The sequence below is a fragment of the Lathamus discolor genome, chromosome 1 (genome assembly GCF_037157495.1).
Source record: "Lathamus discolor isolate bLatDis1 chromosome 1, bLatDis1.hap1, whole genome shotgun sequence".
Taxonomy (NCBI): domain Eukaryota; kingdom Metazoa; phylum Chordata; class Aves; order Psittaciformes; family Psittacidae; genus Lathamus; species Lathamus discolor.
The window spans coordinates 877,473-902,083 of NC_088884.1; the positions used below are offsets into that span (position 1 = coordinate 877,473).

A 24,611-nucleotide genomic window follows, 5' to 3' on the forward strand; every position below is an offset into this window, starting at 1 on the left:
CTCACACCCATACGAGAGCTCTGAAGTCAGGAACATGCTCTTCAGCTGCACTTCCAGCCTTTTTTCTTCAGAACAAGAATCGTTTGACAAATGGCTTAACAAGTGTCTGTGTAAGCAGGAAACAAGAACATTTCTGTAGTAGCTGATGGCAGCAGAAGCAGTACTACTGCTGAGCATCCAACAAACCAAGCTGCTGGGCTAATGAATTCCAGGCGAGTGGAAGAATGAGGACCCACTGGAAACAAACATGAAGCTGTCAATAGACTTGGAATAAAGCCCCACCTGCCTACACTAGCAAGGCCTGGAGAAACTCTGATAAATGTGTCTCAGATGAAACTCATCGTGGTATCTTTAACAGCTGGAGAATGTGTGATGTGCTTTGTGTCCGCTGTCATCCTGCTTAGCACAGGCTCAGCTGACACGGAGCACAATGGCAAAGACTTCTAGGGTGTGATTTGTCTCACTGACATCAGACAGCCCAGTGCAATGGATCTAGACTAGAACACATCTGCCTAGATCTCCCCCTTAGGCTACGAGTGGCTTTTACTCAGTCACTGTTGATTAGAATTAGATCCTGCTGGTTTTAGGACTTTCCCTGATACATAGGCATGGCTTTCCAGTCCCATTATCCTGGAAATGGACAGGATGGGGAGTTTCGATCTGAAGTAGTGTTTGTAGGAATGTTTCCAGATGTAATGAGTTGACGTTTCATCCCGTCTTCCATACCACTAATTGCCTGTGGCATAGCAAAAGATACAGAGGATTAATGAAAGAAGTAGAAGAATCTAAAACACACCACAGCAAATTCTTTTGTTCCAGATTTTCTGCATCCACTCCCATGTTCTGCATTTCATCATAAGCTATGGGCTCAAACATAGTTGACAGCTCAACAGCGAAAGAGGATCAAGCCCTTTGCCTTTTACTTGAGATACAAGTGGTTCTGTAGTGACAGATCCAACTGTGAATTCAGTGATGGATTCACCTGAAGTTAGAAAGTCTTCAGAACACGACAGAGGACATGGACTTGCCCATGTTACAGCAACAACACAAGAACCGTTGGATTGGGTGAGAACACAAGCAATTCTAACCCTGTGGCCTATCACTGGCAGAGATCAATAGGACACGCTTAGAGTGTAAAACCAGTCCAACCTGCACTGATACTGCCCCAAAATAATCTCTGTTTCAGTAATCTGTGGCTGAAGGAGCTCATGAGGCAAGCGTGGTGTCTCTGTGCTTTGCAGACCTCAGTAGGTTTTTATTCTGTGGCTTTGCACAGCTGTTTTTTGAATCCATGTAAACCTTTAGCTTCCGCAACATCTTGTACCAAGGAGTTCCACAGCTTAGTCATGTTTTATATGAAGAACCACATCACTTAGGGTCTTAGGACAAGGAGTAATGGATTTCAACTTATACAGGGGAAGTTCAGATTGGATATAAGGAGGAAGTTCTTTCCTGTTAGGGTGGTGAGACACTGGAATGCGTTGCCCAGGGAGGTTGTGAGTGCTCCATCCCTGGCAGTGCTCAAGGCCAGGTTGGATGAAGCCTTGGGTGGGATGGTTTAGTGTGAGGTGTCCCTGCCCATGGCAGGGGGTTGGAACCGGATGAACTTAAGGTCCTTTCCAACCCTGACTGTTCTGTGATTCTGTTGAATCTGAATGTGGTATTTGCTGGTCTCTGTCACATCTCTCTATAAAACTCAACAAGCTCCACTTCTGCTACCCTCACAGACTGAGGGTATCACAAAGAAGGCAGCAAAAGAAAATGGATAAAAAAGCATTCAACACCTCTCCCTCTTCCTGGTGGATAAGAGCTGCTGTTGGGGAAAGCAAACACTGCGTAAGGACATCACATACAACTGAGGGTGAAAGAGCTGATTCACCTCCCCATCCCTGGAAGGGATCTGCCATTCCTTGTATATAGCAAATATAAACAGTGGGAGCAGAAGCAGTTTCTAAGCAGGTTGCTCGGTCAGGCTTGGCGGGCAGCCCAAGTTCCAGTCCATGATTCTTGTGCTTTCTCTGGAGCTCTTACACAATCCATCAGTGCCTGATGCTCTGACTTACAGCTGCGCAAATGCCTGTTTGTTTTCTCCGCTTTTTATTAAGGCCTTCAGAAGACGAGGGGCAGCACAAAGGAAAAAACAAAACAAGCCATTTGTTTAATATTATTATTACTGTGATCTATTATCCCTATTAAAAATAAAGCCAGGGACTGCCAAGGCAGCAGATTAGCACACTGCTGTGAGGCAGGTTGGCTGGGGGCTTTATGAAGGTGTCCTGGTTATTATGATGAACTGAGCTGAGATTTTCTTGCCAAACACATTGTTTTATGCTTGTTTACACCAAATGTTTGGAAAGACAGGAAAGAGCTGAAGGAAAATTAAATATATTCCACGTTTTTACCTTTATCAGTCAAACTGACCATATCTCAGATTGGAAATAATAAACTGGTAGTAAGTGTGAGAGTTAGAATCGTAGAGTCATAGAACAGTTAGGGTTGGAAAGGACCTCAAGATCATCCCGTTCCAATCCCCCTGCCATGGGCAGGGACACCTCACACTAAACCATCCCACACAAGGCTTCATCCAACCTGGCCTTGAGCACTGCCAGGGATGGAGCACTCACAACCTCCCTGGGCAACCGATTCCAGTGCCTCACCACCCTCACAGGAAAGAATTTCCTCCTTAGATCCAATCTAAACTTCCCCTGTTTCAGTTTTAACCCGTTACCCCTTGTCCTGTCACTACAGTCCCTGATGAAGAGTCCCTCCTCAGCATCCCTATAGGCCCCCTTCAGTTACTGGAAGGCTGCAATGAGTTGCTCTCTTCTAGGCTGCTGATTCAAATCTGTCAAAGCTCAAAGGGACCAGAAGCTATAAACATGTGATGGCTGCTGAGCACATGAAATGAGTTCCTCATCCCTCAGAAAAGCCAGAACATGCCTATGGCCATGAACAGCAATTTCACTGGCTGCCTCTTAGTCAAAGATTTGTTCTAAGCTGTGCAACTCTTGGTGCAGCAATTCAGCCAGATCTCACAGATTTGCTGCACATCAAAGCCTAGGTTCCCATGCTGAAAGGATATTGGATTCCTCGTCTTCTTCCTTTCTTCAGTAAATTTCAGACAGAGATCTTCAAATTTCAAAGCAACCTCTCTCTCTCTTAAGATTCAATGAGATTTCATCAGGCTTGTATTCCTTGCATGGTTCAGGTTTGTAACATTATGCATTCTCTCTCCAAATCTGGGGTCGAGAAGATGAATTGGAAAATAGTAGAAGAACCTGTACATGTTGCAAGGATCAGAATGAAGATTTACCTACCGTCATTGACACAGTTCATTTCTGGGCACAGGCGTGCACACGCATACACACATAGAGCCAATGTCATTCCCAGGAGATGAAATGAAGACACAGTGTGATACATACCAGCCTCTGCAGAAACTTGGCCTGTCGTGGAACACGGCGTGCGACCTGCAGAGAGTTAAGGTGGTTAATGGAGCCTAGTCAGCTTAGAGAAGACATGTCACTTGCTTAAATCCAGACATGGGCTTGTGAGACTGATGGCCCACGGCCAGGTTCAAATGTTGCTTTGGTTAAAGTTAAAACCTGAATCACTTCTATATTAACAGACCCATTGATCAAAGCTCAGCAGTGGAATGAGGCTCTCACAGGTGAGGAGGTACTTTGTGTTTTGCAAATGCTGCTTGTTAAGGGACCTTCTATATAAAGACAGGAACCTCAGCCCTCACCTTGGATGCTCTTGGCCCTGGAAGTGTGTTCCCTTGAAGCTTCTTATGGAGCCACACAAAAGCTCTGTCTGTATCACTGCCTTTGCCCTGCAGCATGTTATATGGTACAGGATGGGAAGGGCTGCTAGGTGGTCCACAATGCTCATCAAGTGCTTGAGCAGTGACCAGGTTAACACCTAACACCCATGTGGCGGGGTCTAGAAAGTGTAACTCCATTCAACTGCACCTGTGGACCTGATGCAAGGGAGGACTTGTGCAAACTGGTGGTATAGCTTCAGTTTTATTGATATTACCTCAACAGCAGTTTTGAATTGCCTCAAAACTCTCCACAGGTACTATGGGTTTATTGTGTGGTGACAGAAAAGAGCTAGTTATGCGCAGAAAAGGAATAAAGACATTTATACCCAGCCACAGATTTTAGTATGAAAAAAGTGCTTCACCTATGACAATGCAACAGCATTCATCCTATCGCCCTTCACAACAACAGCAGTGCCTCTGACTTCTTCTGTGCACATGGAGCTTAGAAACGTCTCCAAATCAAATCCCTCCCCAGAACTGTTTCAAGTATCTTGTCAATGCAGAAAGCCAAGAGGCTTCTTCAACCAGAGAGCAGAGGAATGCAATGATATTTTTTACCTGATTTGCCCTTTCTGTTGATTTGCACTGAAATAACAGCAGTCCTTGCCAAGGAGATGATTTTGTCTGTTTATATCTTGCATTGAAATGCTCAGGAATGCCCAATGGGGAAATTAAAGCCTTCTCCAGTAGAACCATTATTATTTCCTTCTGGGTTCTTTTAGCCAACATCTTGTAAAATTAGAACCAAAAGAAAACAGTTCCCTTGGGAAACTTGTGAGGAGAAGGAAGAGAAGGAGAAGAAGGAGAAGGAGAAGGAGAAGGAGAAGAAGGAGAAGGAGAAGGAGAAGGAGAAGGAGAAGGAGAAGGAGAAGGAGAAGGAGAAGGAGAAGGAGAAGGAGAAGGAGAAGGAGGAGAAGGAGAAAGCGAAGGAAAAGAGACGAGAGGAATTCTGTGCAGTTTAAATTCAGGATGAAACTTTCTATCTGAATGTTATCTCAAGCACAGCACCTCAGGAGCCTGCTGTGAGAGGCTGCAGAGTCTCTATCATTGCAGGTTCTTCAGAGCAAGCCAGAAAACTGCCTGTGAAGTTGGTCTTTGGAGGGGATGCAGGGATGAGAGATCAAGGATCCTCAGTAGTTTTTTTACTAAAGGATAACTTTTTGGAACAAATCCATCTGTCACCCTGTATGGAATGGTCACAGTAGCTTTTACTGACTAATTGGTAAAGCTGGAAACTTGGTTACTGGTTTTATCTTTCCCCACCACACACTCATTTTGTTTGCTTGCTTATCCCTGTAAGAAAGCTTTGTATTACTTGGCTCCTTCAGAAGCTACCTTCTAAAGTCAGGATGGTAACCAGTAAACACCAGTGAGTAGCTAAGGATCACCAGATAACAGTATTCCATTTGCTGGGACTTCATATCTACTGCCAAAGCACTGCTGCGGGGTTTGTGATACTGATCAGTCCATCAGACTGTTTCGAATAAGCCAAATTCGCTGGCATCATCTAATGGAGCAGTTTCTGAGCTAACACCAAACTTTAGCTTTAAAGCCAACCAAAGCACTCATTAAAGCCCAATAATTAATTGCTGGTAGTGACCCCATAGTTGTTGCCATCTGCTGCTCAGCATGGTCTACAGGGAATAACTTGGGCTGTAGGAACTCAGTTACCTGTGAAGAACAGTCCAAAAAACTACCTGTAGTGCAGCAGTAATAACTAACAACCCTACCAACTACCTTAGCAGTGTGGTCAGTTTTTGGATAAAACAACAGGTAACCCACACGCATTGCAGATACCACGATCCTGCAAAGACCTGTGTATGTACCTGTCTTTGTGTAGGAAGATCCTCCCAGGATGCTAAATGCAGCCTTATACATTCTCCCGAATTCATTGGAGCTTTGTCTATAGGGCAGTATCTTGATCTAGGGAAGCACCTGCCTCTTAACCTGGTTCATGTGTTCAGTGAAGACAGACAGATATCCTCTTCTAGATCTTGCTGTTCCAAGGGAGTAGGTCAGCACCTCCATTTATATACATATACATACATACATATATATACACACTGGACTCTTCACTAGGGACTGCAGTGATAGGCCAAGGGGTAACGGGTTCAAACTGAAACAGGGGAAGTTTAGATTGGATCTAGGGAGGAAATTCTTTCCTGTTAGGGTGCTGAGGCACTGGAATGGGTTGCCCAGGGAGGTTGTGAGTGCTCCATCCCTGGCAGTGTTCAAGGCCAGGTTGGATGAAGCCTTGTGTGGGATGGTTTAGTGTGAGGTGTCCCTGCCCATGGCAGGGGGGTTGGAGCTGGATGATCTTGTGGTCCTTTCCAGCCCAAACCATTCTATGGTTCTACGATTCTGTTGAATCTGAATGTGCTGTTCCACACGTGGATGATCTCACGGTTCTTTCCAACCCTAATTCTATGATTCTGTGTCACTGCTTTTCTACTGTAAGTTACTCCTGCCGCTGATCTGCCAGCAACACAGCTGCTGTGAAAACACCCTCATTTGCCTCAAGCAAGATCAGCCAGGTTATTCCAACACTGTGAGCCAGTTGCTTCAGCTTCGTGGCTGATTTTCCCCCTAAAGCAAAGTGAGTGTTTTCAGGGACCACTCCACTGGCAGGGCAGTGGTGGAGATATTCTCTCCCACTTGGGTACGTGGGTCTGCGAGAACATGTTGGTTTGTGGCTGAATTCCCCAACAAGGAATATGTGTTCATAGCGATTAGGATCAACTATGACGCTGTTGAGGTCTCATAGTGGAGAAACATGGGTAACTCTGGAGGGAGATTCTTTACATTCTGTGGAGGTGGGATGAGTGTCTGAATGACCAGGTACAGACACGTATGAAGAGTCTCACTTTTCCTGCTTACTGCATGGCAAAAGATACCAAATACAGGCATTTACTGACACTTTTGATATACAAGGGTATCCCACCTGGCCTCCTGCAAGGTACAGGTCTTCCACAGGTAGCCCAGTCCCACCTGAGTGTCTCATACAGGACCTCTCAGATGTGATCAGATTTACACAACTGATGGATGCCCTAAGTGACCCAAAGTCACTCGTGGTGTCTGTTACAAACCTGAAGGATGTGAGCACAGATCTGAAGCTCGCCTTTTAAATCGCAGCCGCCGAAACCCCCACCTAAACTCTCCTGTTAACTTGCAAAGTTTGTTGCTCTTTTAGCCCCATTTCCTCAGAAAATTCAATCCACAACCCAACAGCCCACATTTGCAGAATAAATCTGTTTTCTTTCTCTCCTGGTCAAGAAGCATTTTACATGCAGAATTTCATGCATTCTGTTACATCCAGCATGAGTTAAAAATCAACTACTGAGACCATAGGCAGCAAAACTTTCCTCTGAGCCTCAAATACTCTGAATTACTCAGCCTGGCGCATGGCCAGGACACTGCATTAACTCCCTTGTCCCTGTGGAACGCCTTGTTAGCACAGCTATGGGGATGTCGGCTTGGAACCCACCCTCTAGCACTATTATAGGAGGGTGCGGGTGCTCTCCTAGCTCATCACTTACAACTTCATTGCTCCTTAGTATCAGCCTCCCATAGAGCTGAAATGCCACTGCAGCCACGGGTATGCTGCAGGGAGAGGTGAATAAATGCTGTTTTAGCGACTGCCCTGCGTGTTGATGCTGATGGTTAGGAGGGGACAAGCCAGCCCCAACACCAGATGCTCCCATACCACCGCCTTAGCACTTACTTGCTCCACGATGCTGTAGTCTGCCATCAGCTTCTCCTCCAGGTACCTCGCCATCAGCTCCGAGTCGGGCTGCGCCACCGACATGGAGAAGCCGCAGCAGAGCCATAACCAAAGGATCATGATGGAGGGGGAGCGCCGGCCGGGGCTCCTGCCCTGCAGGTAGAGGAAAGCCCGGCTGCTGCCTGCGCTGCCGCCGGCCTCGGAGGAGCTGACGGGAGGCGGAGGGATCCACCCTCTTCTCCTCCTCCTTCGAGCCCCGGACCGGCCCCTTTCCCCCTCGGCGGCTGCCAGGGGCTGCGGGGATCGCTGCAGGGCTCCCGTCCCGCGGCTGCTCCCTTGGGCTCCGCAGCACGAACCATCGCTGAGTCCCCCTCAGTGCAAGGGACAGCGGTGCCGCTGGGGGTCCCTGAGGTGCTGCTGCCATCCTTTAGGCACGAGCAGCACCTCAGCCCTATGGTGTCCCTCGGCATCCCCGCTGAGGAGGGGCGAGGAGATGTGAGCACTGCGCTGGGTGCTGGGTTAGGGGCTAAGATGTTGGCTGTCCCATAGTGCCTGCCTGAGGGGCTGGTCACCCTGTGGGAGCTGGAAGGGTGTCAGGGCTGCCAGGGTGTCTCCTCAAGGGGAGGATGGCTCACACCACGGCCATGGAATCATAGGATCAACTGGGTTGGAAAAGCCCTTTAAGCTCATCCAGTCCAACCATTACCCCAGCACTGCCAAGGCCACCCCTGCCCCATGGCACTGCGGCCTCGTCTCCACGGGGTGTGAGCCCTTGCAGGGCCGGTGCCTGCAGCCCTGCCCTGGGCAGCCTGTTCCAATGCTGAGCACCCTCTGGGGCAGGAATTGATCCTCAGCTCCATCTAAACCTGCCCTGGGGCAGCTTGAGGCCGGTTCCTCTTGTCCCATCCCTTGTTCCTTGGGAGCAGAGCCCAGCCCCTCCTGGCTCCATCCTCCTGTCAGGCACTTGTAGGGAGCCATCAGGTCCCCCCTGAGCCTTCTCTTCTCCAGACTACAATTATTATCCCATATTCAAAAGCACCCTCCTACAACCCCATTGCTCCCACCCCATTATCTCCCCCATAGACAGCAGATTCTAAGGACAGGCTTCAAGGCTGGGGCTTCACCGAGGAGTGGTAAAGCCTCTGGTTTCACCCTCCCTGAAGGGACACCTTCTGCTGCTGGGTTTGTTTGTGCAAGCTCCTCCATCCCGGAGCAGGGCAGGGCTCTCTCCACACCCTCGCCTTGGCACCCCTCCTGCTGCCAGCGAACACAGCCAAGACCCACACTTTCACCCCTCTCTGGTGTTGTCTGGGCTCCATTTCTCCACTGGGCAGAGCAGGGGTGACCCTGCTGCCCTTCCCTCCGTTTCCCAAAGGCAGAGCCCTTTTCTCCCCATGGAGGCTGGGTCCCCACCGCTCAGCTCTCAGGGTTGTTCCTCCAGGCTGTGCAAGCTGGCATGGACCGGGCACGTCTCATCCCTAGGCGTTTGGGAACTTGTGTCTGCTGCACTCACCTAACCCTAAACTAGATGCTAGTACTTTGCTATGCCAACAGTAACTTCTTTAATCCGTCAGACCTGACTTCTGGTTCTGTTTGTTTTGGGTTTTCGGTGTTCCTTTGTGCAAGCACACACACGCCAGGATTCAAATCACTGCATTTGCTTTTCCCTTTGCAGCTCTGGGTCATCAGGGACTGAAGCTGTTTTGCTTCAGCTCCAGCCCATGGCAATGACAATCCAGTGAATGTTTCAATGTCTCTTTGGCTTTGCTAACATGGATAAAGACACCCTTGGGTCACTGGTGTTTCTCCTGGACAGACACATGTGCACCCACCTGAAGAACATCTTCACTGTGTTCACTGAGGGCCTATGTCCTGGGAGCATTATACCCTCCACACCTGCCATGTGTAATGGAGGAGCAGGAAAGTGCTCACTCCCCATTTAGAAGGGATGAGAGGAGACAGAGATGGAGCAAAGGGAAGGGACAGCGAGGTCAGCACCTTTGAAACGTCCCTTTAGCGAATGGATGGCTCAGATTCAGGCTGAGGCCACACTATGTTCACACACAGACCCCTTCTGGCATTGCCAGCAGTAGGCAAGGAATCAAAAGCCCCAAATCAAAACCCCCAGATGACTGTAGTGCTGATGGGGTCCCTGCTAGAGGATAGTCAAGGCATTATGGTCAGCCTTTTCAAAGGGAGATGGAAGAGGGCTCAGCCATCCAGCTGGGTATCAAGAAAGACTTCAAAGCAGTGCTTCAGGCTGAGGCCGGGTTTAAGGACACACAGAAAATGGTCTGAAGTGTTTTTAATCTGGATCCAGTTGACTTCAGTTCCTGAGTGCCTTGTCTGGCTCAAGACACAGGAGAAGCATGAGAAGGAAGGCTGCAGCCTCTTGCGCTCCGCAGCCTGCTCTGTCCGTGTTTCACTAACCAGGGGACACAGATGAGTAAGCGTCAGCATATGCTAAGAAATGCAGGAAACAGGCAATTAAAACAACCCATGCGGGATGCTTTTCCTTCTGGTTTGGCAAACCTAGAGGAAACCGAAGCACCCCTGCAAAAGCAATTCAAAACTACCCTGCTAACCCTACAGATAACAGCAGTTCCTGGGCAGGAAGGGGAGATCTTTGCCAGCTTGAAATACCCATTAGGCAGTCCAGAAGCATTTGGAAAAGCATCCAAATCTCGCTGTCTGTCTCTCTTTGCCTCCTGATCAGTATTCAGCTTGTTTCTACAGCCGCTCTGCTCACATTGCACAGGTGAGGAGCTGGGGCCCAGAGGAAATCACAGTGAGACAATACAAAGATACTGAGATCCTAGTGCATCTGGAGAAAGGGGGATATTCAGCCCAAAGCAGGACCCTGGAGCGTATACAGGATAACCCACAGGCATGAGACAATGAGCTGGGAAAAGCACTGCCCTTCCTAGAGTAATGAGGAGCAGCCAGTTCTGCTCATGCTTTCCTCAGCAAGGGCACCTAAGGACACAGCACGTAGCTAAATAACACCAAGGTGTGTTTTAATGTGGTTCGGATGCGGTTAGGTTTGGTGAGTGAACATTAACCCTGGGGTCTTGATTGTTCACATTATCCTTGGAAAACAGGCTCCTGATCTGGGGGCGAACGTGCCAGGCGCTGTTCTGGGGCTGCATTGGAGGACGAGATAAGCAGTTACTCAGGTGTGCTCACATTAGACATGTTTGATGCTGACTTTTGCCGACTCAGCAAGATGAGCAGCTGGTCTTTGGGTGGGAGCTCAGCAAACGCAATTGCCTGGCATTCCTGCGGCCAGCATGAGCAGAGGCAATGGAAAGAAGCATGATCTAACAGCTAACGTGAGCTTCCGTATACATTTCACTTGGAATACATCATGTTATATCAAGGAATCTCTCTGTGTCAACACACTGACATACCCCCCTTGGTGATGCTCTGCTTTCCCATAATCTGCATCCCCTGTTTCTCCGTTCAAGGCTCATGGATAGGACCAGCCTTCCTAATTTTCATCATACCGGTCAAATAAACTCTGTAGGGAGTACTGAAACTAAAGGAAATGTTGCCACCTTCTAGCACAAGAGCAGTTTTCCATCTCCAGACTGAAACTGAGGGAACAAGGTCAGAGCCACATTTGATCACTGCATCAGTGCTATGGCTGCATGGATCCAGAAATTAAAGAGCTCCAGTTCTCTGTTCTAAGTAGAAGAATGAGATACAAGAGACCCACCTCGTGCAAAGGCATCTACGTTAAACGCCTGATGAGAAGGGTCTGAACCAGGAACTAAATCTCCTAAGGAACTGTAGAACTTAGTGGCATTCAAAGCCAGCAATTTGATGAAGAAATTGGAAAACATCCCAAAGGATTATAAAGGCATCAACATAGATAAATATCTAGAGCCAAAATTAAATACAGCGAAGTGCAGGGAATTACATTAATGTTTTCTTTCAGGTCTTAATCCAATCAACTTCCTATGAAACACCCAGATGGGACCTGATGGTCCCCAGTTCTGTCACTATTTGGGAGATGCCTGTGCTCCTGAAAGCTCTTTTCTGGGGTCCCAGTGGCTCCCTATCTGCCTGTTGCCGTCACCTGTGTGAGCCATGGCCCTGTAGAGCAGGTCAGAGCTTCAGATACCGGTATTTTCTGTTTAAGTAAGCCTGAAGTACTTGCCAAAGGGCATTGGAGCTGGGGATGTCTGGCTCTGTCTGGGGGACTGACGTGAAAGCCGCTTTGAAGAGGTCTTCAGGGCAAACAGGCAGGTTGCTGAGTCCTGGTGTCTGGTATGTCTCTGTTGAATGGTAGTACCAAGAGAAAAGGAGCGTGACCAGCAGGTCAAAGGAGGTGATCCTGCCCCTCTGCTCTGCTCTTGTGAGACCTCACTGGAGCATTGTGTGCAGTTCTGGTGTCCTCAACATAAAAAGGACATGGAACTGCTGGAACAAGTCCAGAGGAGGCCACGAGGATGATCAGGGGCTGGAGCACCTCCCATATGGAGACAGGCTGAGGAAGTTGGGGCTGTTCAGCCCGGAGAAGAGAAGGCTGCGTGGAGACCTCAGAGCAGCCTTCCAGTACCTGAAGGGGGCCTATAGGGATGCTGGGGAGGGACTCTTCGTCAGGGACTGTAGTGACAGGACAAGGGGTAATGGGTTCAAACTTAAACAGGGGAAGTTTAAATTGGATCTAAGGAGGAAATTCTTTCCTGTGAGGGTGGTGAGGCACTGGAATGGGTTGCCCAGGGAGGCTGTGAGTGCTCCATCCCTGGCGGTGTTCAAGGGCAGGTTGGATGAAGCCTCGTGTGGGATGATTTAGTGTGAGGTGTCCCTGCCCATGGCAGGGGGGTGATGATCTTGAGGTCCTTTCCAACCCTAACTATTTTATGATTCTAAGAGAAGAAAGTTAAGACACCAAAAACACCTTTTCTACATGCCCATATATCATGTCCCAGAACGGCTTGTGTGCTGTGGGATGAATGTCAGGGCACTAGACACTCTGGGTAAGTGTTGCCTGGCAAGCACACCCTGTTCTCACCTGGACCGCTGGACATTTGGATGAGGAATTTGCGATCATAGAATAGAATCATAGAACAGTTGGGGTTGGAAAGGACCTCAAGATCATCCAGTTCCAACCCCCCTGCCATGGGCAGGGACACCTCACACTAAACCATCCCACCCAAGGCTTCGTCCAACCTGGCCTTGAACACTGCCAGGGATGGAGCACTCACAACCTCCCTGGGCAACCCATTCCAGTGCCTCACCATCCTCACAGGAAAGAATTTCCTCCTTATATCCAATCTAAACTTCCCCTGTTTAAGTTTTAACCCGTTACCCCTTGTCCTGTCACTGCAGTCCCTGACGAAGAGTCCCTCCCCAGCATCCCTGTAGGCCCCCTTCAGGTACTGGAAGGCTGCTCTGAGGTCTCCACGCAGCCTTCTCTTCTCCAGGCTGAACAGCCCCAACTTCCTCAGCCTGTCTTCATACGGGAGGTGCTCTGCCTATCTCATAAGACACAGAAACTGAGAGTATTCCTTCTTAGGCGCAAACCAAGCTAACACAATGTGATTATTCTGAGGGACACACTCTGCCCAGCAGTAACAGCAAGTGCATGAAAACTTCCCTCCAGCGCAGTGCCGACCATGGGAGAGCAACTCATGGAACAGCCCAACAGACACCACAAGGCATCCGAGACCGTGTTCTGCTCATGCAGGTGTGGGGAAGTTCACTTAACCTGACAGCAAACAGTAGGGCTCTGGGCATACCTGTTCCTCTGGGTATTTTCTGCAGCTCCTCTTTGAGGAATTCCAGCTTTTGGGACCCTTTTGGACAGCATATTTAAGCGGTTCATGCCATCTAGTGGTCACATCGATTTCCCGAGCCTGTTATTTTTCACCCAAAGCCATCACTAAGCCCCCTTTGGTGGTTATGAGAGGACAGAAATCAGGGATTACGAAAGAAAAGGTTTACATCAATGCCTGCCCTAAAGGGACTTTTAAATCTCTTGCGAGCAGCAGGGATTAGGCTCCCAGCCGGGGGTCCCACATACCTCTAGAACAGCTTTAAGGAGGAAATTCTTTCCTGTGAGGGTGCTGAGGCACTGGAATGGGTTGCCCAGGGAGGTTGTGAGTGCTCCATCCCTGGCAGTGTTCAAGGCCAGGTTGGATGAAGCCTTGGGTGGGATGGTTTAGTGTGAGGTGTCCCTGCCCATGGCAGGGGGGTTGGAACTGGATGATCTTGAGGTCCTTTCCAGCCCAAACCATTCTATGATTCTATAAGTTTCTGAGGAGAAAGGGTTGGTCTCCGAGCTAAGGGCACATGTGTAAATGGAACTGAGCTTAGGAAATTCAAGCCATCCTAGATACTGTCAACACGGTAAAGACTGGATGCTTCATTCCTGCTGCTTTTGCATGCCTGGATAAGCCCTCTTATAGCCCAAACAGCACTCATGGAGGTGTTCCCAAGCTAATTTAAGGAAGCTGACTTAAATACTGTGAAAACTACAGGCACACAGCACAGAGCAAAACCAACCTAAGAGGCTGAGTAAAGACTGAGTTCAAGGTATGTGGTTAGATTGCCAGTCTCTTGACCGCACGATTTAAAACCAACCTGGATGTTTTAGGTATCACAGGCTGACCACCGACCTCCTGTTTGAAGCAGCATACCTGGGATCACGACAGGGAGATTCTCCTCTGCTCAAAAAGTCTAAAATGGGTAAATTGTGATGTGGATACAGTGATAAATGCAGAGCTGCTCATTCCAGGAGGTAGGAGTCTTTTGGTGAATTATAGATGTCCCCAGAGCTGGCATCTTCCTCTGAACTCCCTGACTGGACTCCTTATATTGTACATGGCATGAATTAGACCCAGCAAGGGCAGGGGTCAGCCCATTCTATGGTAAGGCAGGTAATGAATTTGAGTCAGGCACCAAGCACTCAGGAAAGATCTATTTATTACCATGGACTGAAAAGGAAGGCAAAGATGTGCAGTCAGGTACTTCCATCCCTCATTGTGCTACTTTGGTTAAGATCCAGCTTGTGCCCAGGCAGCCAGGAAGCCCCCAGCGTCCTGGCCTGGATCAGCACCAGTGCGGCAGCAGGGCCAGGGCAGGGATTGTGCCCCTGTGCTGGGCACTGGTGAGGCTGCACCTCAGATCCTGTGCTCAGCTCTGGGCCCCTCACTGCAAGAGAGACATTGAGGGGCTGGAGCTGATATAACGTAACATAACAACATAACACAACATAACATAATCTTGTCTGCTGTCTTGTCCCTCGATTCAGACAGTAATTCAATCTTTTCCATTCAGGTTGCTGCCATGTCTGCACATTTCCTTTCTTCTTGGACGAGTGGAAGGGATAGCCCAGCTTCTTTTGCCAGAAACCTGCTTCCTCCCTTCTGTCCCCCTTTTGCTTTGCTGGCTCACTTCACCGCACCTCTTGAAATGTCTAAAGAGGCAGGGAGGCCAAAAACCAGTTTCAGAAGCAACCAGGAACTGTACAACATGCATCCGGAAACATCATCAGACGTTTTCACATGACGAAGATTGAAAACTGAGAACTCTCCCACCACCAGCTATGATCCTTTCCCAGCCAGAGTGGAAAAGGGTATTTGTGTAGGTCAGGATCCAACCCAAAGGTCTCTGCCAACCCCTGTGATGGGAGGGCCCTTGGAGAAGCGCAATGTTGCTGCCTCCGTTGCTCGGAGAACCAGTCCTCACCCCATTTACTATAAGCAAACAGGCTAGGAGTGAGTTCTCGCTTTGATCTTTTGAAGCTTTGGATACTCCAAGGTCTGTGCCCAGCAGGAAATTACTCAAACAGAACGGGAAGCTACAAAAGCAAGAAGTGAGCCTATCCAAGCCTGAGCTGTTATCGAGAGCAGAAGCAAGTGAAGACACTATTTGGATAACCCTTGCTCAGGCATCACGGCTCAGGCTTACGTTACAAGGCAAATATTTACCTATGGCCTAAACAAAGTCAGCGTTTCAAAACTGTGTTCCAAATACCCCATAACCCTGCGCTCTTTCCTTGAACTTGTCTCAGAGAAGAGAAGATCTCGTGTGCGGTACCTATGTGGGCTCGTCTCAGGAAGCAAGGAGGAAGAAAATGGGGCATCTGATCTGCTTCCTGGCTTTGGTCCTCGTTTCTGGAGTAGGAAGCTTTGATCTTGTTATCGATGAAATCCCAGATGTGAGTATTTCAAGGCAGGGCCCAGGTCTCCTTTCCCTCTAAGTCAGTGTTGAAGCTGCAGCTGGCTCTGCGGGGAGCAGAGCTGGGTCATTGCTTCATAGCTCTGCTTGCATCCATGAATTCTCTTCTGCCTGTAGCTGTAAATGCGATTGTTCTGGCAATTGCTTTTCTCCTGTCGTTTGCAGAGCTGCTTTTAAAATATTATTAAAGTTAGGGTAATATGGGCACAAATCCACCTTTCTTTTCAAGCAGGATTCTTATTTTTACCTCAACTTTGCCTTTTCTGGTGCTTTTAACCTTTAAACATTCAAGTGGGCTTCTATGTTGAGATTTTCAGCATATTTTATAGCCTGCTTCCCTGGAATAAGCAGAAACATAGCACCTAGATACCTTTGTGGATGTGGTCTCCTGGATGGACCACTACGAACTGCAGCAGAGCTTCATGTTGACTCAGGTTCTTCTTACCAAGACTTCCAATACGGAGTTAAGATCCTATTGATTGTACATTCCCCAGCGAAGGGATAATTTATAGCAGAGCTTGTCATTTCTTAGGACAATGCAAGGAGGAAAAGAAGCACAATTACAGCTTTGACTCCGAATTTGAACCCTCAGCCTCAGGTGATCTTAGATTTGGGTGTCTGCACCCATTTCCCCACGGCTGTATTGCGGTATTTCTGTGAAGGAAGCAGGGATGGTGGGAAGCATTCTTTTCCTTTGCAAGATTAACAAGAGGAGTCAGTGAGCAGGGATATCCTCTTTTTCTTCCTTCTTACAGCACTTTTCATGATGTGGTGAAGATTTTTATCCCGAGTTTGGAATTCCCAGGAAAAATATTCTGGACCTGTGGTCCTTTGTAACCGTAGATGCTGTACCAGTTCAACAGCAATGTGCTTATACATTTCAAGTTAATATAGCCCAAACCTTTGTGTGTACTCTATCATAAAAGTTGGAGAACAACTCATGTACTGAAATATTTTTATTGCTATAAACTAAACTGCTAACAAAATTTACTGAGAGTATTGCTGTGCCGCAAAAACACTGCCTCTAACGAAGGGCGGCTTGGGAAAGACCCATCCTGATGATAATCTGCCGCTTGCATTTCAGTGGGTTAAATATTACTGCTTGTTTCAGAAGGAAAGGTTGTAAAATGGTAGTAAAGGTCATGATCTTATGGGAGTATGTAGAGCCAGCTGACCGTAGAGAGTAGCTGAATGTATGAGGATGCAGCATTTTGGTCTGAGATGGTTTGTGCCTCTGCTCCCCATTTGCACCAAGGGGAGGTAAATTCCCTTTGGAACTCTATTAGAACACTAATCAATAATAAATCGAGTGGTCAATCAAACAGTAAGGCAGCAGCAACATGTCTTCCTTTCTTTCTCCTTTAGGAAGTGGAAAACCTGATTGACCTAGAAATTGATGGATTTCCTTCCAGCTCCAAGACGAGAAATGGCAGGTACCAGGTACAGTACCCAGAAATGCCTCAGAACAAAGGAGCAAGAATGTCTGGGAGCTCTCTCCAGGTGTCTTGTTCCATGGTTGTCAATGGTTGTGAGCATGCAATCAGGTGGGACCAGCAGGTCTTCATATGCACTAAGACCTCCATATCTCTTGTTGGGATAAGGACTGCTACTATCCTTTGTGCAGTACCTAACACAAGGCTTTATTCCATACGTGTGCTCCTAAGGACCATTATACAGTGGAGACACTTGTCTCTAACTTTCTGTGGGAAAAATCCATTGATGTTGGTGATGTTTTTCCATGAGGAAAAGGGAAAGCACTTCAGACACTGGCAATGGAGGCTGAAACCTTCCAGTCCTGCAGGTAGCCCGCTCATTCCTCTTTAACTCAGGTCAAAGGGGTGCAGCACAGTGTCACATAGGTGGTGAGCTGCTGGAGCCTGAGACCAGGGAGGAGAATTGGCTTCCAGCATGCTGATGACTTGAGCTTATTTTAGTCTATAGGCTCCTGAAACAGAATCATTTAAAGCAGCATTGCAGGGGTTTCCTTGTGTTTTACACAGTAGTACTTAATCATGAAATTAGTTGTTTGAATGTATTAGCTTTTATTACACCGTGTGAAAGAAATGATATCAGAGTGGACCTCATCCTCCACCAAGTCCTGGTGCTTTCTTGAGCTTGTTCCATACAATGGAAACAAAAGAGCCTCCTGAGTAAAGGTGGGCTTCCCAGCATCTTTGACATTAAGCAAACATGATTCTTCTGTATCCCAAGGCTTTTCTTAAGGGGCCTCCCACAGAATGGAAATGTAACTTATGAAAACCCAACCTCCCCATTACACTGGGAGAAAAATGGAAGATTTCAGCATAAATATGACTCAAGCCAGCTCACATTTGCCAGACCAGTATTTAAATACTTTAATCATGATCTTAGCAGAAATCCTCTCTAACCGCACTTCTTTCCAACACATCTGTATTAGTGTCATATGCATTATGTTGCCTCTGTTCCCCAACTTTCCAGATACATAGTGTAAAGGCATATACATGCAGTAACTTCCAATTCTACCAATGGTTTTATTATTCCTTATATTATATATTATTGATATATATTCCTTTTATTCCCATATATATTCCTTAAATTCCCATATAAACAGGGGAAGTTTAGATTGGATCTAAGGAGGAAATTCTTTCCTGTGAGGGTGGTGAGGCACTGGAATGGGTTGCCCAGGGAGGTTGTGAGTGCTCCATCCCTGGCAGTGTTCAAGGCCAGGTTGGATGAAGCCTTGGGTGGGATGGTTTAGTGTGAGGTGTCCCTGCCCATGGCAGGGGGGTTGGAACTGGATGATCTTGAGGTCCTTTCCAACCCTAACTATTCTATGATTCTATGATTCTATATATTCCCCAGTTATTCCTTATATTCCCATAGATTATTTCCCATCCTCTACCTATCAGATGAGTCTTTGAAAAGCAGTAGAACTAAGATTCCAGCTATAGAATGAGTTACTCATATGTTATAATAAAGTATTAAAAAATGAGTCTAAACTGAGCTATGTGAAACACCTGGAGACAGTAACTCTGGGCCCAAAGCAGTCACATAGTTACTTAGGCACATAATCACTATAGGAAGGCTGTCTTCTGAATCACTGGTTTAGCACTATGTTTTTCTACAGTCGTTAGCCCATTGGCAACAAGACAACAGAACTCCTCTTAGGACCCTATTAATTAGGTCTAAACAGAAAGAATTGCTCTCTAGGTCCAGATTCCTGCGAAAAATACTTGCTCCTGAGTAATTCCCAAAATACAGTGTCTCAGGTATGTCAATGGTCTCGTGACCAAAGCAATAGAGTGCCCCATGGGCTGGAATGCAGGTAACCTTGTGAACCTCTATATGATGGTGCACTGCTGTTATCTCTGTTTCTGAGATAGCCTGTGTCTAGACTGGGAGGCAGGATGTTCTGTAGCAGGTCCAGAGGAGGCCACGAGGATGATCAGGGGCTGGAGCACCTCTCATATGGAGATAGGCTGAGGAAGTTGGGGCTGTTCAGCCTGGAGAAGAGAAGGCTGCGTGGGGACCTCATAGCAGCCTTCCAGTACCTGAAGGGGGCCTATAGGGATGCTGGGGAGAGTACTCTTCATCAGGGACTGTAGTGACAGGGCAAGGGGTAACGGGTTAAAACTTAAACAGGGCAAGTTCAGATTGGATCTAAGGAGGAAATTCTTTCCTGTGAGGGTGGTGAGGCACTGGAATGGGTTGCCCAGGGAGGTTGTGAGTGCTCCATCCCTGGCAGTGTTCAAGGCCAGGTTGGATGAAGCCTTGGTTGGGATGGTTTAGTGTGAGGTGTCCCTGCCCATGGCAGGGGGGTGGAACTGGATGATTTAGGGTCCTTTCCAACCCAAACTATTCTATGTTTCTGTGTTTCCCTGTCTTGGTCCTGATTTCTGGCTGTTCAGAGCCAGGTGAAATCACACCTGTTTCCTTAGTGCTTTACCTGCCTGGTTTCCTCTCCATGGAGATCACCCCTATTTCCTTACTGTTCTGCCTGGTTTCCTCTCCGTAAGAACCAGCACAGCAAGGAAATATGGAAGAAAAGGCTGGAATCAGGTGTCTGCTGAGCCCAAAGCTCCCAGGATATAAATGCAACCAGAGAGACCAAGATTCATCTGCAGCGCTGTGAATACAAGCCTTGCCAAGCTTTAGGTTTGAAACTGCTCTTCTTGCGCCTCACAGTAAGGGCTGTGATCCCCAAAAGGAACCTGAAGAGGCTGCAATGAAATTGGCAGTCTGTTAAAAACTCTTAGGCAATGACTCCCATGAGAACAAGGGACTTTAAGAGGAAACAGCAGCTCAAAGGACTGGGAGGACAGGCCAGGTAGGTTGCATCTTTTTTCTAGTTTCTCATGCTGCACATCTGCTTCTTCATCTTTTTCATGCCCTGGTATAAAAGTCATTCCCTTTGAATGCAGTGTAACATCTCTGCATCTGCTTTCCTTGGTTTACTAAGTCACAGCCCAGAAGCAGCCTGTGGGCTGCAGCTTGAAAGCAATGGTAAGCTAGGCATCCCATAGATGAAATAAGACCTGCAATCTCTTGTAAAGCATTGACTCTTGCAATGTGTTCCTCTCTTAGGCAACAGGGCTTCTTCCTTCGGGGATAGGACAGTAGGAGTCAGGGCCAGAAGCCCTGAATGAAAGTTAGCTTGAAGCAGGCAATATTTTCTTGATGGTGGACTGCAACACTCACGAACAGTGATTTGAGCAAAGATCATTATGGAGGGCTATAAATATCCATACATACAGCCTGCACAGATGGCCGAAGACAGGCCTCAATACCTGAAGAGAGGTCCCAGCATCTGTCGGACCAGGTCTTTAAACCAGCTCCCGAGGCACTTCTCTCCATCCTCATTACCAGTTTGCCACACATTAGGTATTGCACCAGGTACTGTTTCTACGCAGTGCAGGCATCAGCAGATGTGGATGTGCTTTAAAGGCAAGGATCAGCCATGAACCCTCACGCCAGAAACAGCACAAGTCTCACGTGCCTCAGAAGTCCCTACAAACCCCATGTTCTCAGTGAGCACAGCAGTGCTCAGAACTGAAGCATCCACAGTTCTGTCCTCCTGTGGAGTGGCTGCCCCCTGCAACCTTTGAGGTCCCAAGTGCTGGAGCACCCAGTGTGCAAGTGACAAGACCACGTCTCTATCAGCACCTCTCTCCTCATCTCTTCCCTCACAAAAAGGAAGGAGACCTGGATATCTTGAAAGCTTTAAGCACCATTTGTAGAGTGAGTCAGGAAGCCAAAGCTCTTCTGAGAAACAGAAAAGTGGCACAATAAAACAAATGGCTTCTGTGCTAAGGTCTTGGTCTTCATCTTTTCAAGTTTAACTTTATTTAAGTTAAGGTTGGTTTGGTCTTCATTTGTATTTGTGCTGGTGATGTTTCCTATGTCCAAGGTATAGGACACATCATTCTTCATAGTCTGATCCTTTACTGTAGAATCATAGAATGGTTTGGGTTGGAAAGGACCTTAAGATCATCCAGTTCCATCTCCCTGCCGTGGGCAGGGATGCCTCATCTTAGGCCGTGCCACCCAAGGCTCTGCCCAACGTCCAGTATCACAGTGCAGTGATGTTTGTGGAATGTCAGGATGGACTGAGCAAGGATCAATCCACCAGGCTTCCAGATCCTGAAATCCCTGACTGTTTCAGGTAGAGCTTGCATAGCTAGTAAATAAACCCCACATTTGTTCCAAGGCAGACAGAAATCCTGCAGTCTATCTGGCTTTAAAGGATCCTTAAAATCACCTCATTAAAATGATCTTGTTATGACATATATCATCTTCTATGCAGCCCAAGATTTTTCCTAGTAACAGTATATTAACTAGCTTCAAATGAATTTAGTAACTGTATAGAAAGCCTTATGTGCACCCTATGACTACTGCATTTTTTGCGAGCATCTTCTGTGGTTTTGGTCCTCTTGGATTCAAATGCAACTGAAACCTGACATGGGATTGATATGTTTGGTACATGTTTGTAATTTAGCCATCAGAAACTGGACTCATCTCCCTAAGTTCCTTCTTATCATCAGTGGAGTTGAACGGCTCAATTCAGTTTCCTATAAGCGTGGATCTAGCAGTGTCCAAGATATCTTATGGGTGTCAGATACCATACAAAACCTACAGGAGACTCATGATCTCCTGGAGCTTCATCTAAAGGCAAGGAGGTACCCTTGGGCACCACCAATGGCACTGGGTACCCACTCCTCTAATCAGTACAGTCAGCATGGTTGAGGGCAGGACTCATTCAACCAAATAGAGGTATCCATTTGCAGATGAAAGGGATCACTCCATAGACCTTGAAGACCTTGCCTGGTTGTGATGATAACACCAAAGCAGATACCTGCATTAAACAATGCATGTGCCCCTAGAACTAGGTAAACCAAATCCCATCCCGCAGTTATTTATCCGAGTTTTAATTCTAAGGAATTAAACAGAATTATTCAAATGGCCACAAGATGTCACCACCTCTTCATAGCAGTCGCCTGATGGAGCTATTCATAGGGCAGGGGAAAACCCAACCATCAATGAGCAGCTTCAGCTCGTCTAAGCAGTGCACAGAGAACTAACCGCATGTACGCAAGTATATAAATGTGATATCGATCACATAATAGGAGTTTTTATACATGCATATTGCCTGTAACACAAAAATGTAAATATCTATTCTGTAATGTAAATATAGACTCTATAATGTAAATGAAAACAAAATGAGCTAGAAAGGTCTGTGTTCTGAGGTTTTCCCACTCTTCCTAGAAAAATAAACAAGAATTTTCCTGTTAAAAGCTGTGGTTTCTGAGTGTGACTTTGTGCCAGCTTGCTCTGCTTCCAGGAAGAATGGGTTTGCTCTGGAAGAGAATGTTTGCTACAAGAAATAAAAGACAGAGCAAGCGAGCTCTCCTTCTGGTTTGGATAGCCTCTAAGTCACAGTTGGGTGATGACGTGCCCCAACATCCCATGTGTAAATATGTAAATAAGACAATAGGATTATGCACGGGAGTAAGCACATTAAGCCTGAGAACTCAAGCCAATTCTCATCATCTTGGAAAGTAGTTTTTAGATGTTACCACTGTCTGATCCCTGTCTTGAAACACCCACAATCCATGTCAAGGAAGTTGTGAATGCCCCATCCCTGGCAGTGTTCAAGGCCAGGTTGCACAGAGCCTTGGGTGGGATGGTTTAGTGTGAGGTGTCCCTGCCCATGGCAGGGGGCTAGAACTAGATGATGAGGTCCTTTTCAACGCAAACCATTCTATGATTCTATGATTCTATGATTCTATGATTCTATGTTCTTAGCTTTGTTGAAATACATTCTCCCTATTTTCCTTTTCCAGCGCAGCACATCCGACTGGGGGTACGTTGGAGATCTGGTGAGTTTTTTCCCTCCTCCATGGAAAATAATCCTGAACAAAGTGATTTTCTAGTTAACCATTTTTTGGAAATCAATTCTTTTGTTTGTTCAGGCCCTTGTTTTTACTGCTGGTTGGGTATTAACGTCTTTTCTTTAAACAGAGCACTGTTTGCACAACGCTGTTTGTACAGCTACTCTTGCAGAGAGAAGGGTATGGTAAATATGAAGAAATAAGCATCAAAAGTGATAAGACAAAAACAGTATCTTAATATACCACTGTAATACCATTCTCCAACTGCCATAGCTTAACCATTTAGGTCAGTAACTAATGCTTCAGGTCTCCTTTATTTAAGACTCTCGTTGTAATTGTAAGCTCTCTTCTCCTCAGTATACGGTGTTGAAGATTACTCTGTACCCTTCTATGCTGGATTGCACCAATAGAGTCATTCCAAAATTGCATGGTCAAAAGCAAGGAAAACATTCCAGCTTAATAAATTCCCTCTTTCAGCTGAAGTGTTATAATGAGCTACATTGACATTAGTATCCTGTCACAATTGCCAGGTAAAATATGGAGGTGTCCTGAACTTGAGTTCATATCCCATCTAGCTGCCATATTGTAAGGAACAGCAGCTGCATAAAAGGCACGGAGACTATGAAAGGGATTGATATTCCCCTCAAGGGCATCTTTTCTTGCTGTGTCCTAAATTCACGGAGCCATTTTATCAATCACAGGTGGAGGACGATGACAAGATAGGTCTCTACAGCTACAAAGTTCAATCCACTATAACATCAAGGCTGGCCAACACGATGATCCAAGCCAAAATGGTGAATAACGCAAAACGGCCCCAGCACATAGTGTTTGATGTACAAGTCCCCAAAGGAGCTTTTATTGACAACTTTACTATGTAAGTAGTGGGCAGGTATCAGTCTTGTGCTCTGGCAGGACTCAGTGTGGTGAGAGGGTATTGCTTGTAAAAGCAAAACACCTCTTACTTTCCAGTGTAAGTAAGTTTAACAGGCTTACTCATAGAGAAGAAGGGTCATGCCGTCATACTGTCTGTCCATCCATCTCTTCCTCTCCAGTAATTACTGGGCCATTGGCCAACATCAACAATATTTGACAAAAGATCAGAAGCCTCAAATAGACCAAGCTCCCACCTCTCTTGTGCAAGTTGGCACCAGATCAAAGGGGAGGGAGGAGGAGACCCAAATTAGAACAGACAGAGTCTAACCTGGTTCAGTATCCATTCGGAGATGCAGCAGCCAGCTTGCTGGTCAGGAGATGTGTCCTGATCCATGTTCCATAACAGCCATGACATTGGTAACTGCTTGGCCAGCCCAAAGAACAGGGAAATGGTGAAGGAGATGAGGGAGGGAAGAACCTCATAGTGTGAGGTGTCCCTGCCCATGGCAGGGGGGTTGGAACTGGATGATCTTGAGATCCTTTCCAACCCGAACTATTCTATGATTCTATGATTCTATGAACCTCCTTAGAGTACAAGAGTGCTGCGACTTGGAACAAAAAAGCAGGTAGGGGAAAG

General features: G+C 47.0%; 2 protein-coding genes across 2 annotated transcripts in view; one reads left to right on the plus strand and one right to left on the minus strand.

Moving 5' to 3' along the window:
• The window catches only part of ITIH5 (inter-alpha-trypsin inhibitor heavy chain 5), a 51,120-nt gene extending 43,376 nt beyond the window's left edge, over positions 1-7,744 (minus strand). The window contains exons 1-2 of the mRNA XM_065665063.1: positions 7,545-7,744; positions 3,423-3,467 (exon numbers count right to left, since the gene is read on the minus strand). Coding sequence (XP_065521135.1) covers positions 3,423-3,467; positions 7,545-7,664 — 165 coding nt within the window. The 5' untranslated portion in view covers positions 7,665-7,744. The remainder of the gene's footprint in view (positions 1-3,422; positions 3,468-7,544) is intronic.
• A 7,797-nt stretch (positions 7,745-15,541) lies between these two features.
• ITIH2 (inter-alpha-trypsin inhibitor heavy chain 2) overlaps positions 15,542-24,611 on the plus strand; it is a 30,736-nt gene continuing 21,666 nt past the window's right edge. The window contains exons 1-4 of the mRNA XM_065665156.1: positions 15,542-15,714; positions 17,100-17,174; positions 23,054-23,089; positions 23,803-23,975. Coding sequence (XP_065521228.1) covers positions 15,631-15,714; positions 17,100-17,174; positions 23,054-23,089; positions 23,803-23,975 — 368 coding nt within the window. The 5' untranslated portion in view covers positions 15,542-15,630. The remainder of the gene's footprint in view (positions 15,715-17,099; positions 17,175-23,053; positions 23,090-23,802; positions 23,976-24,611) is intronic.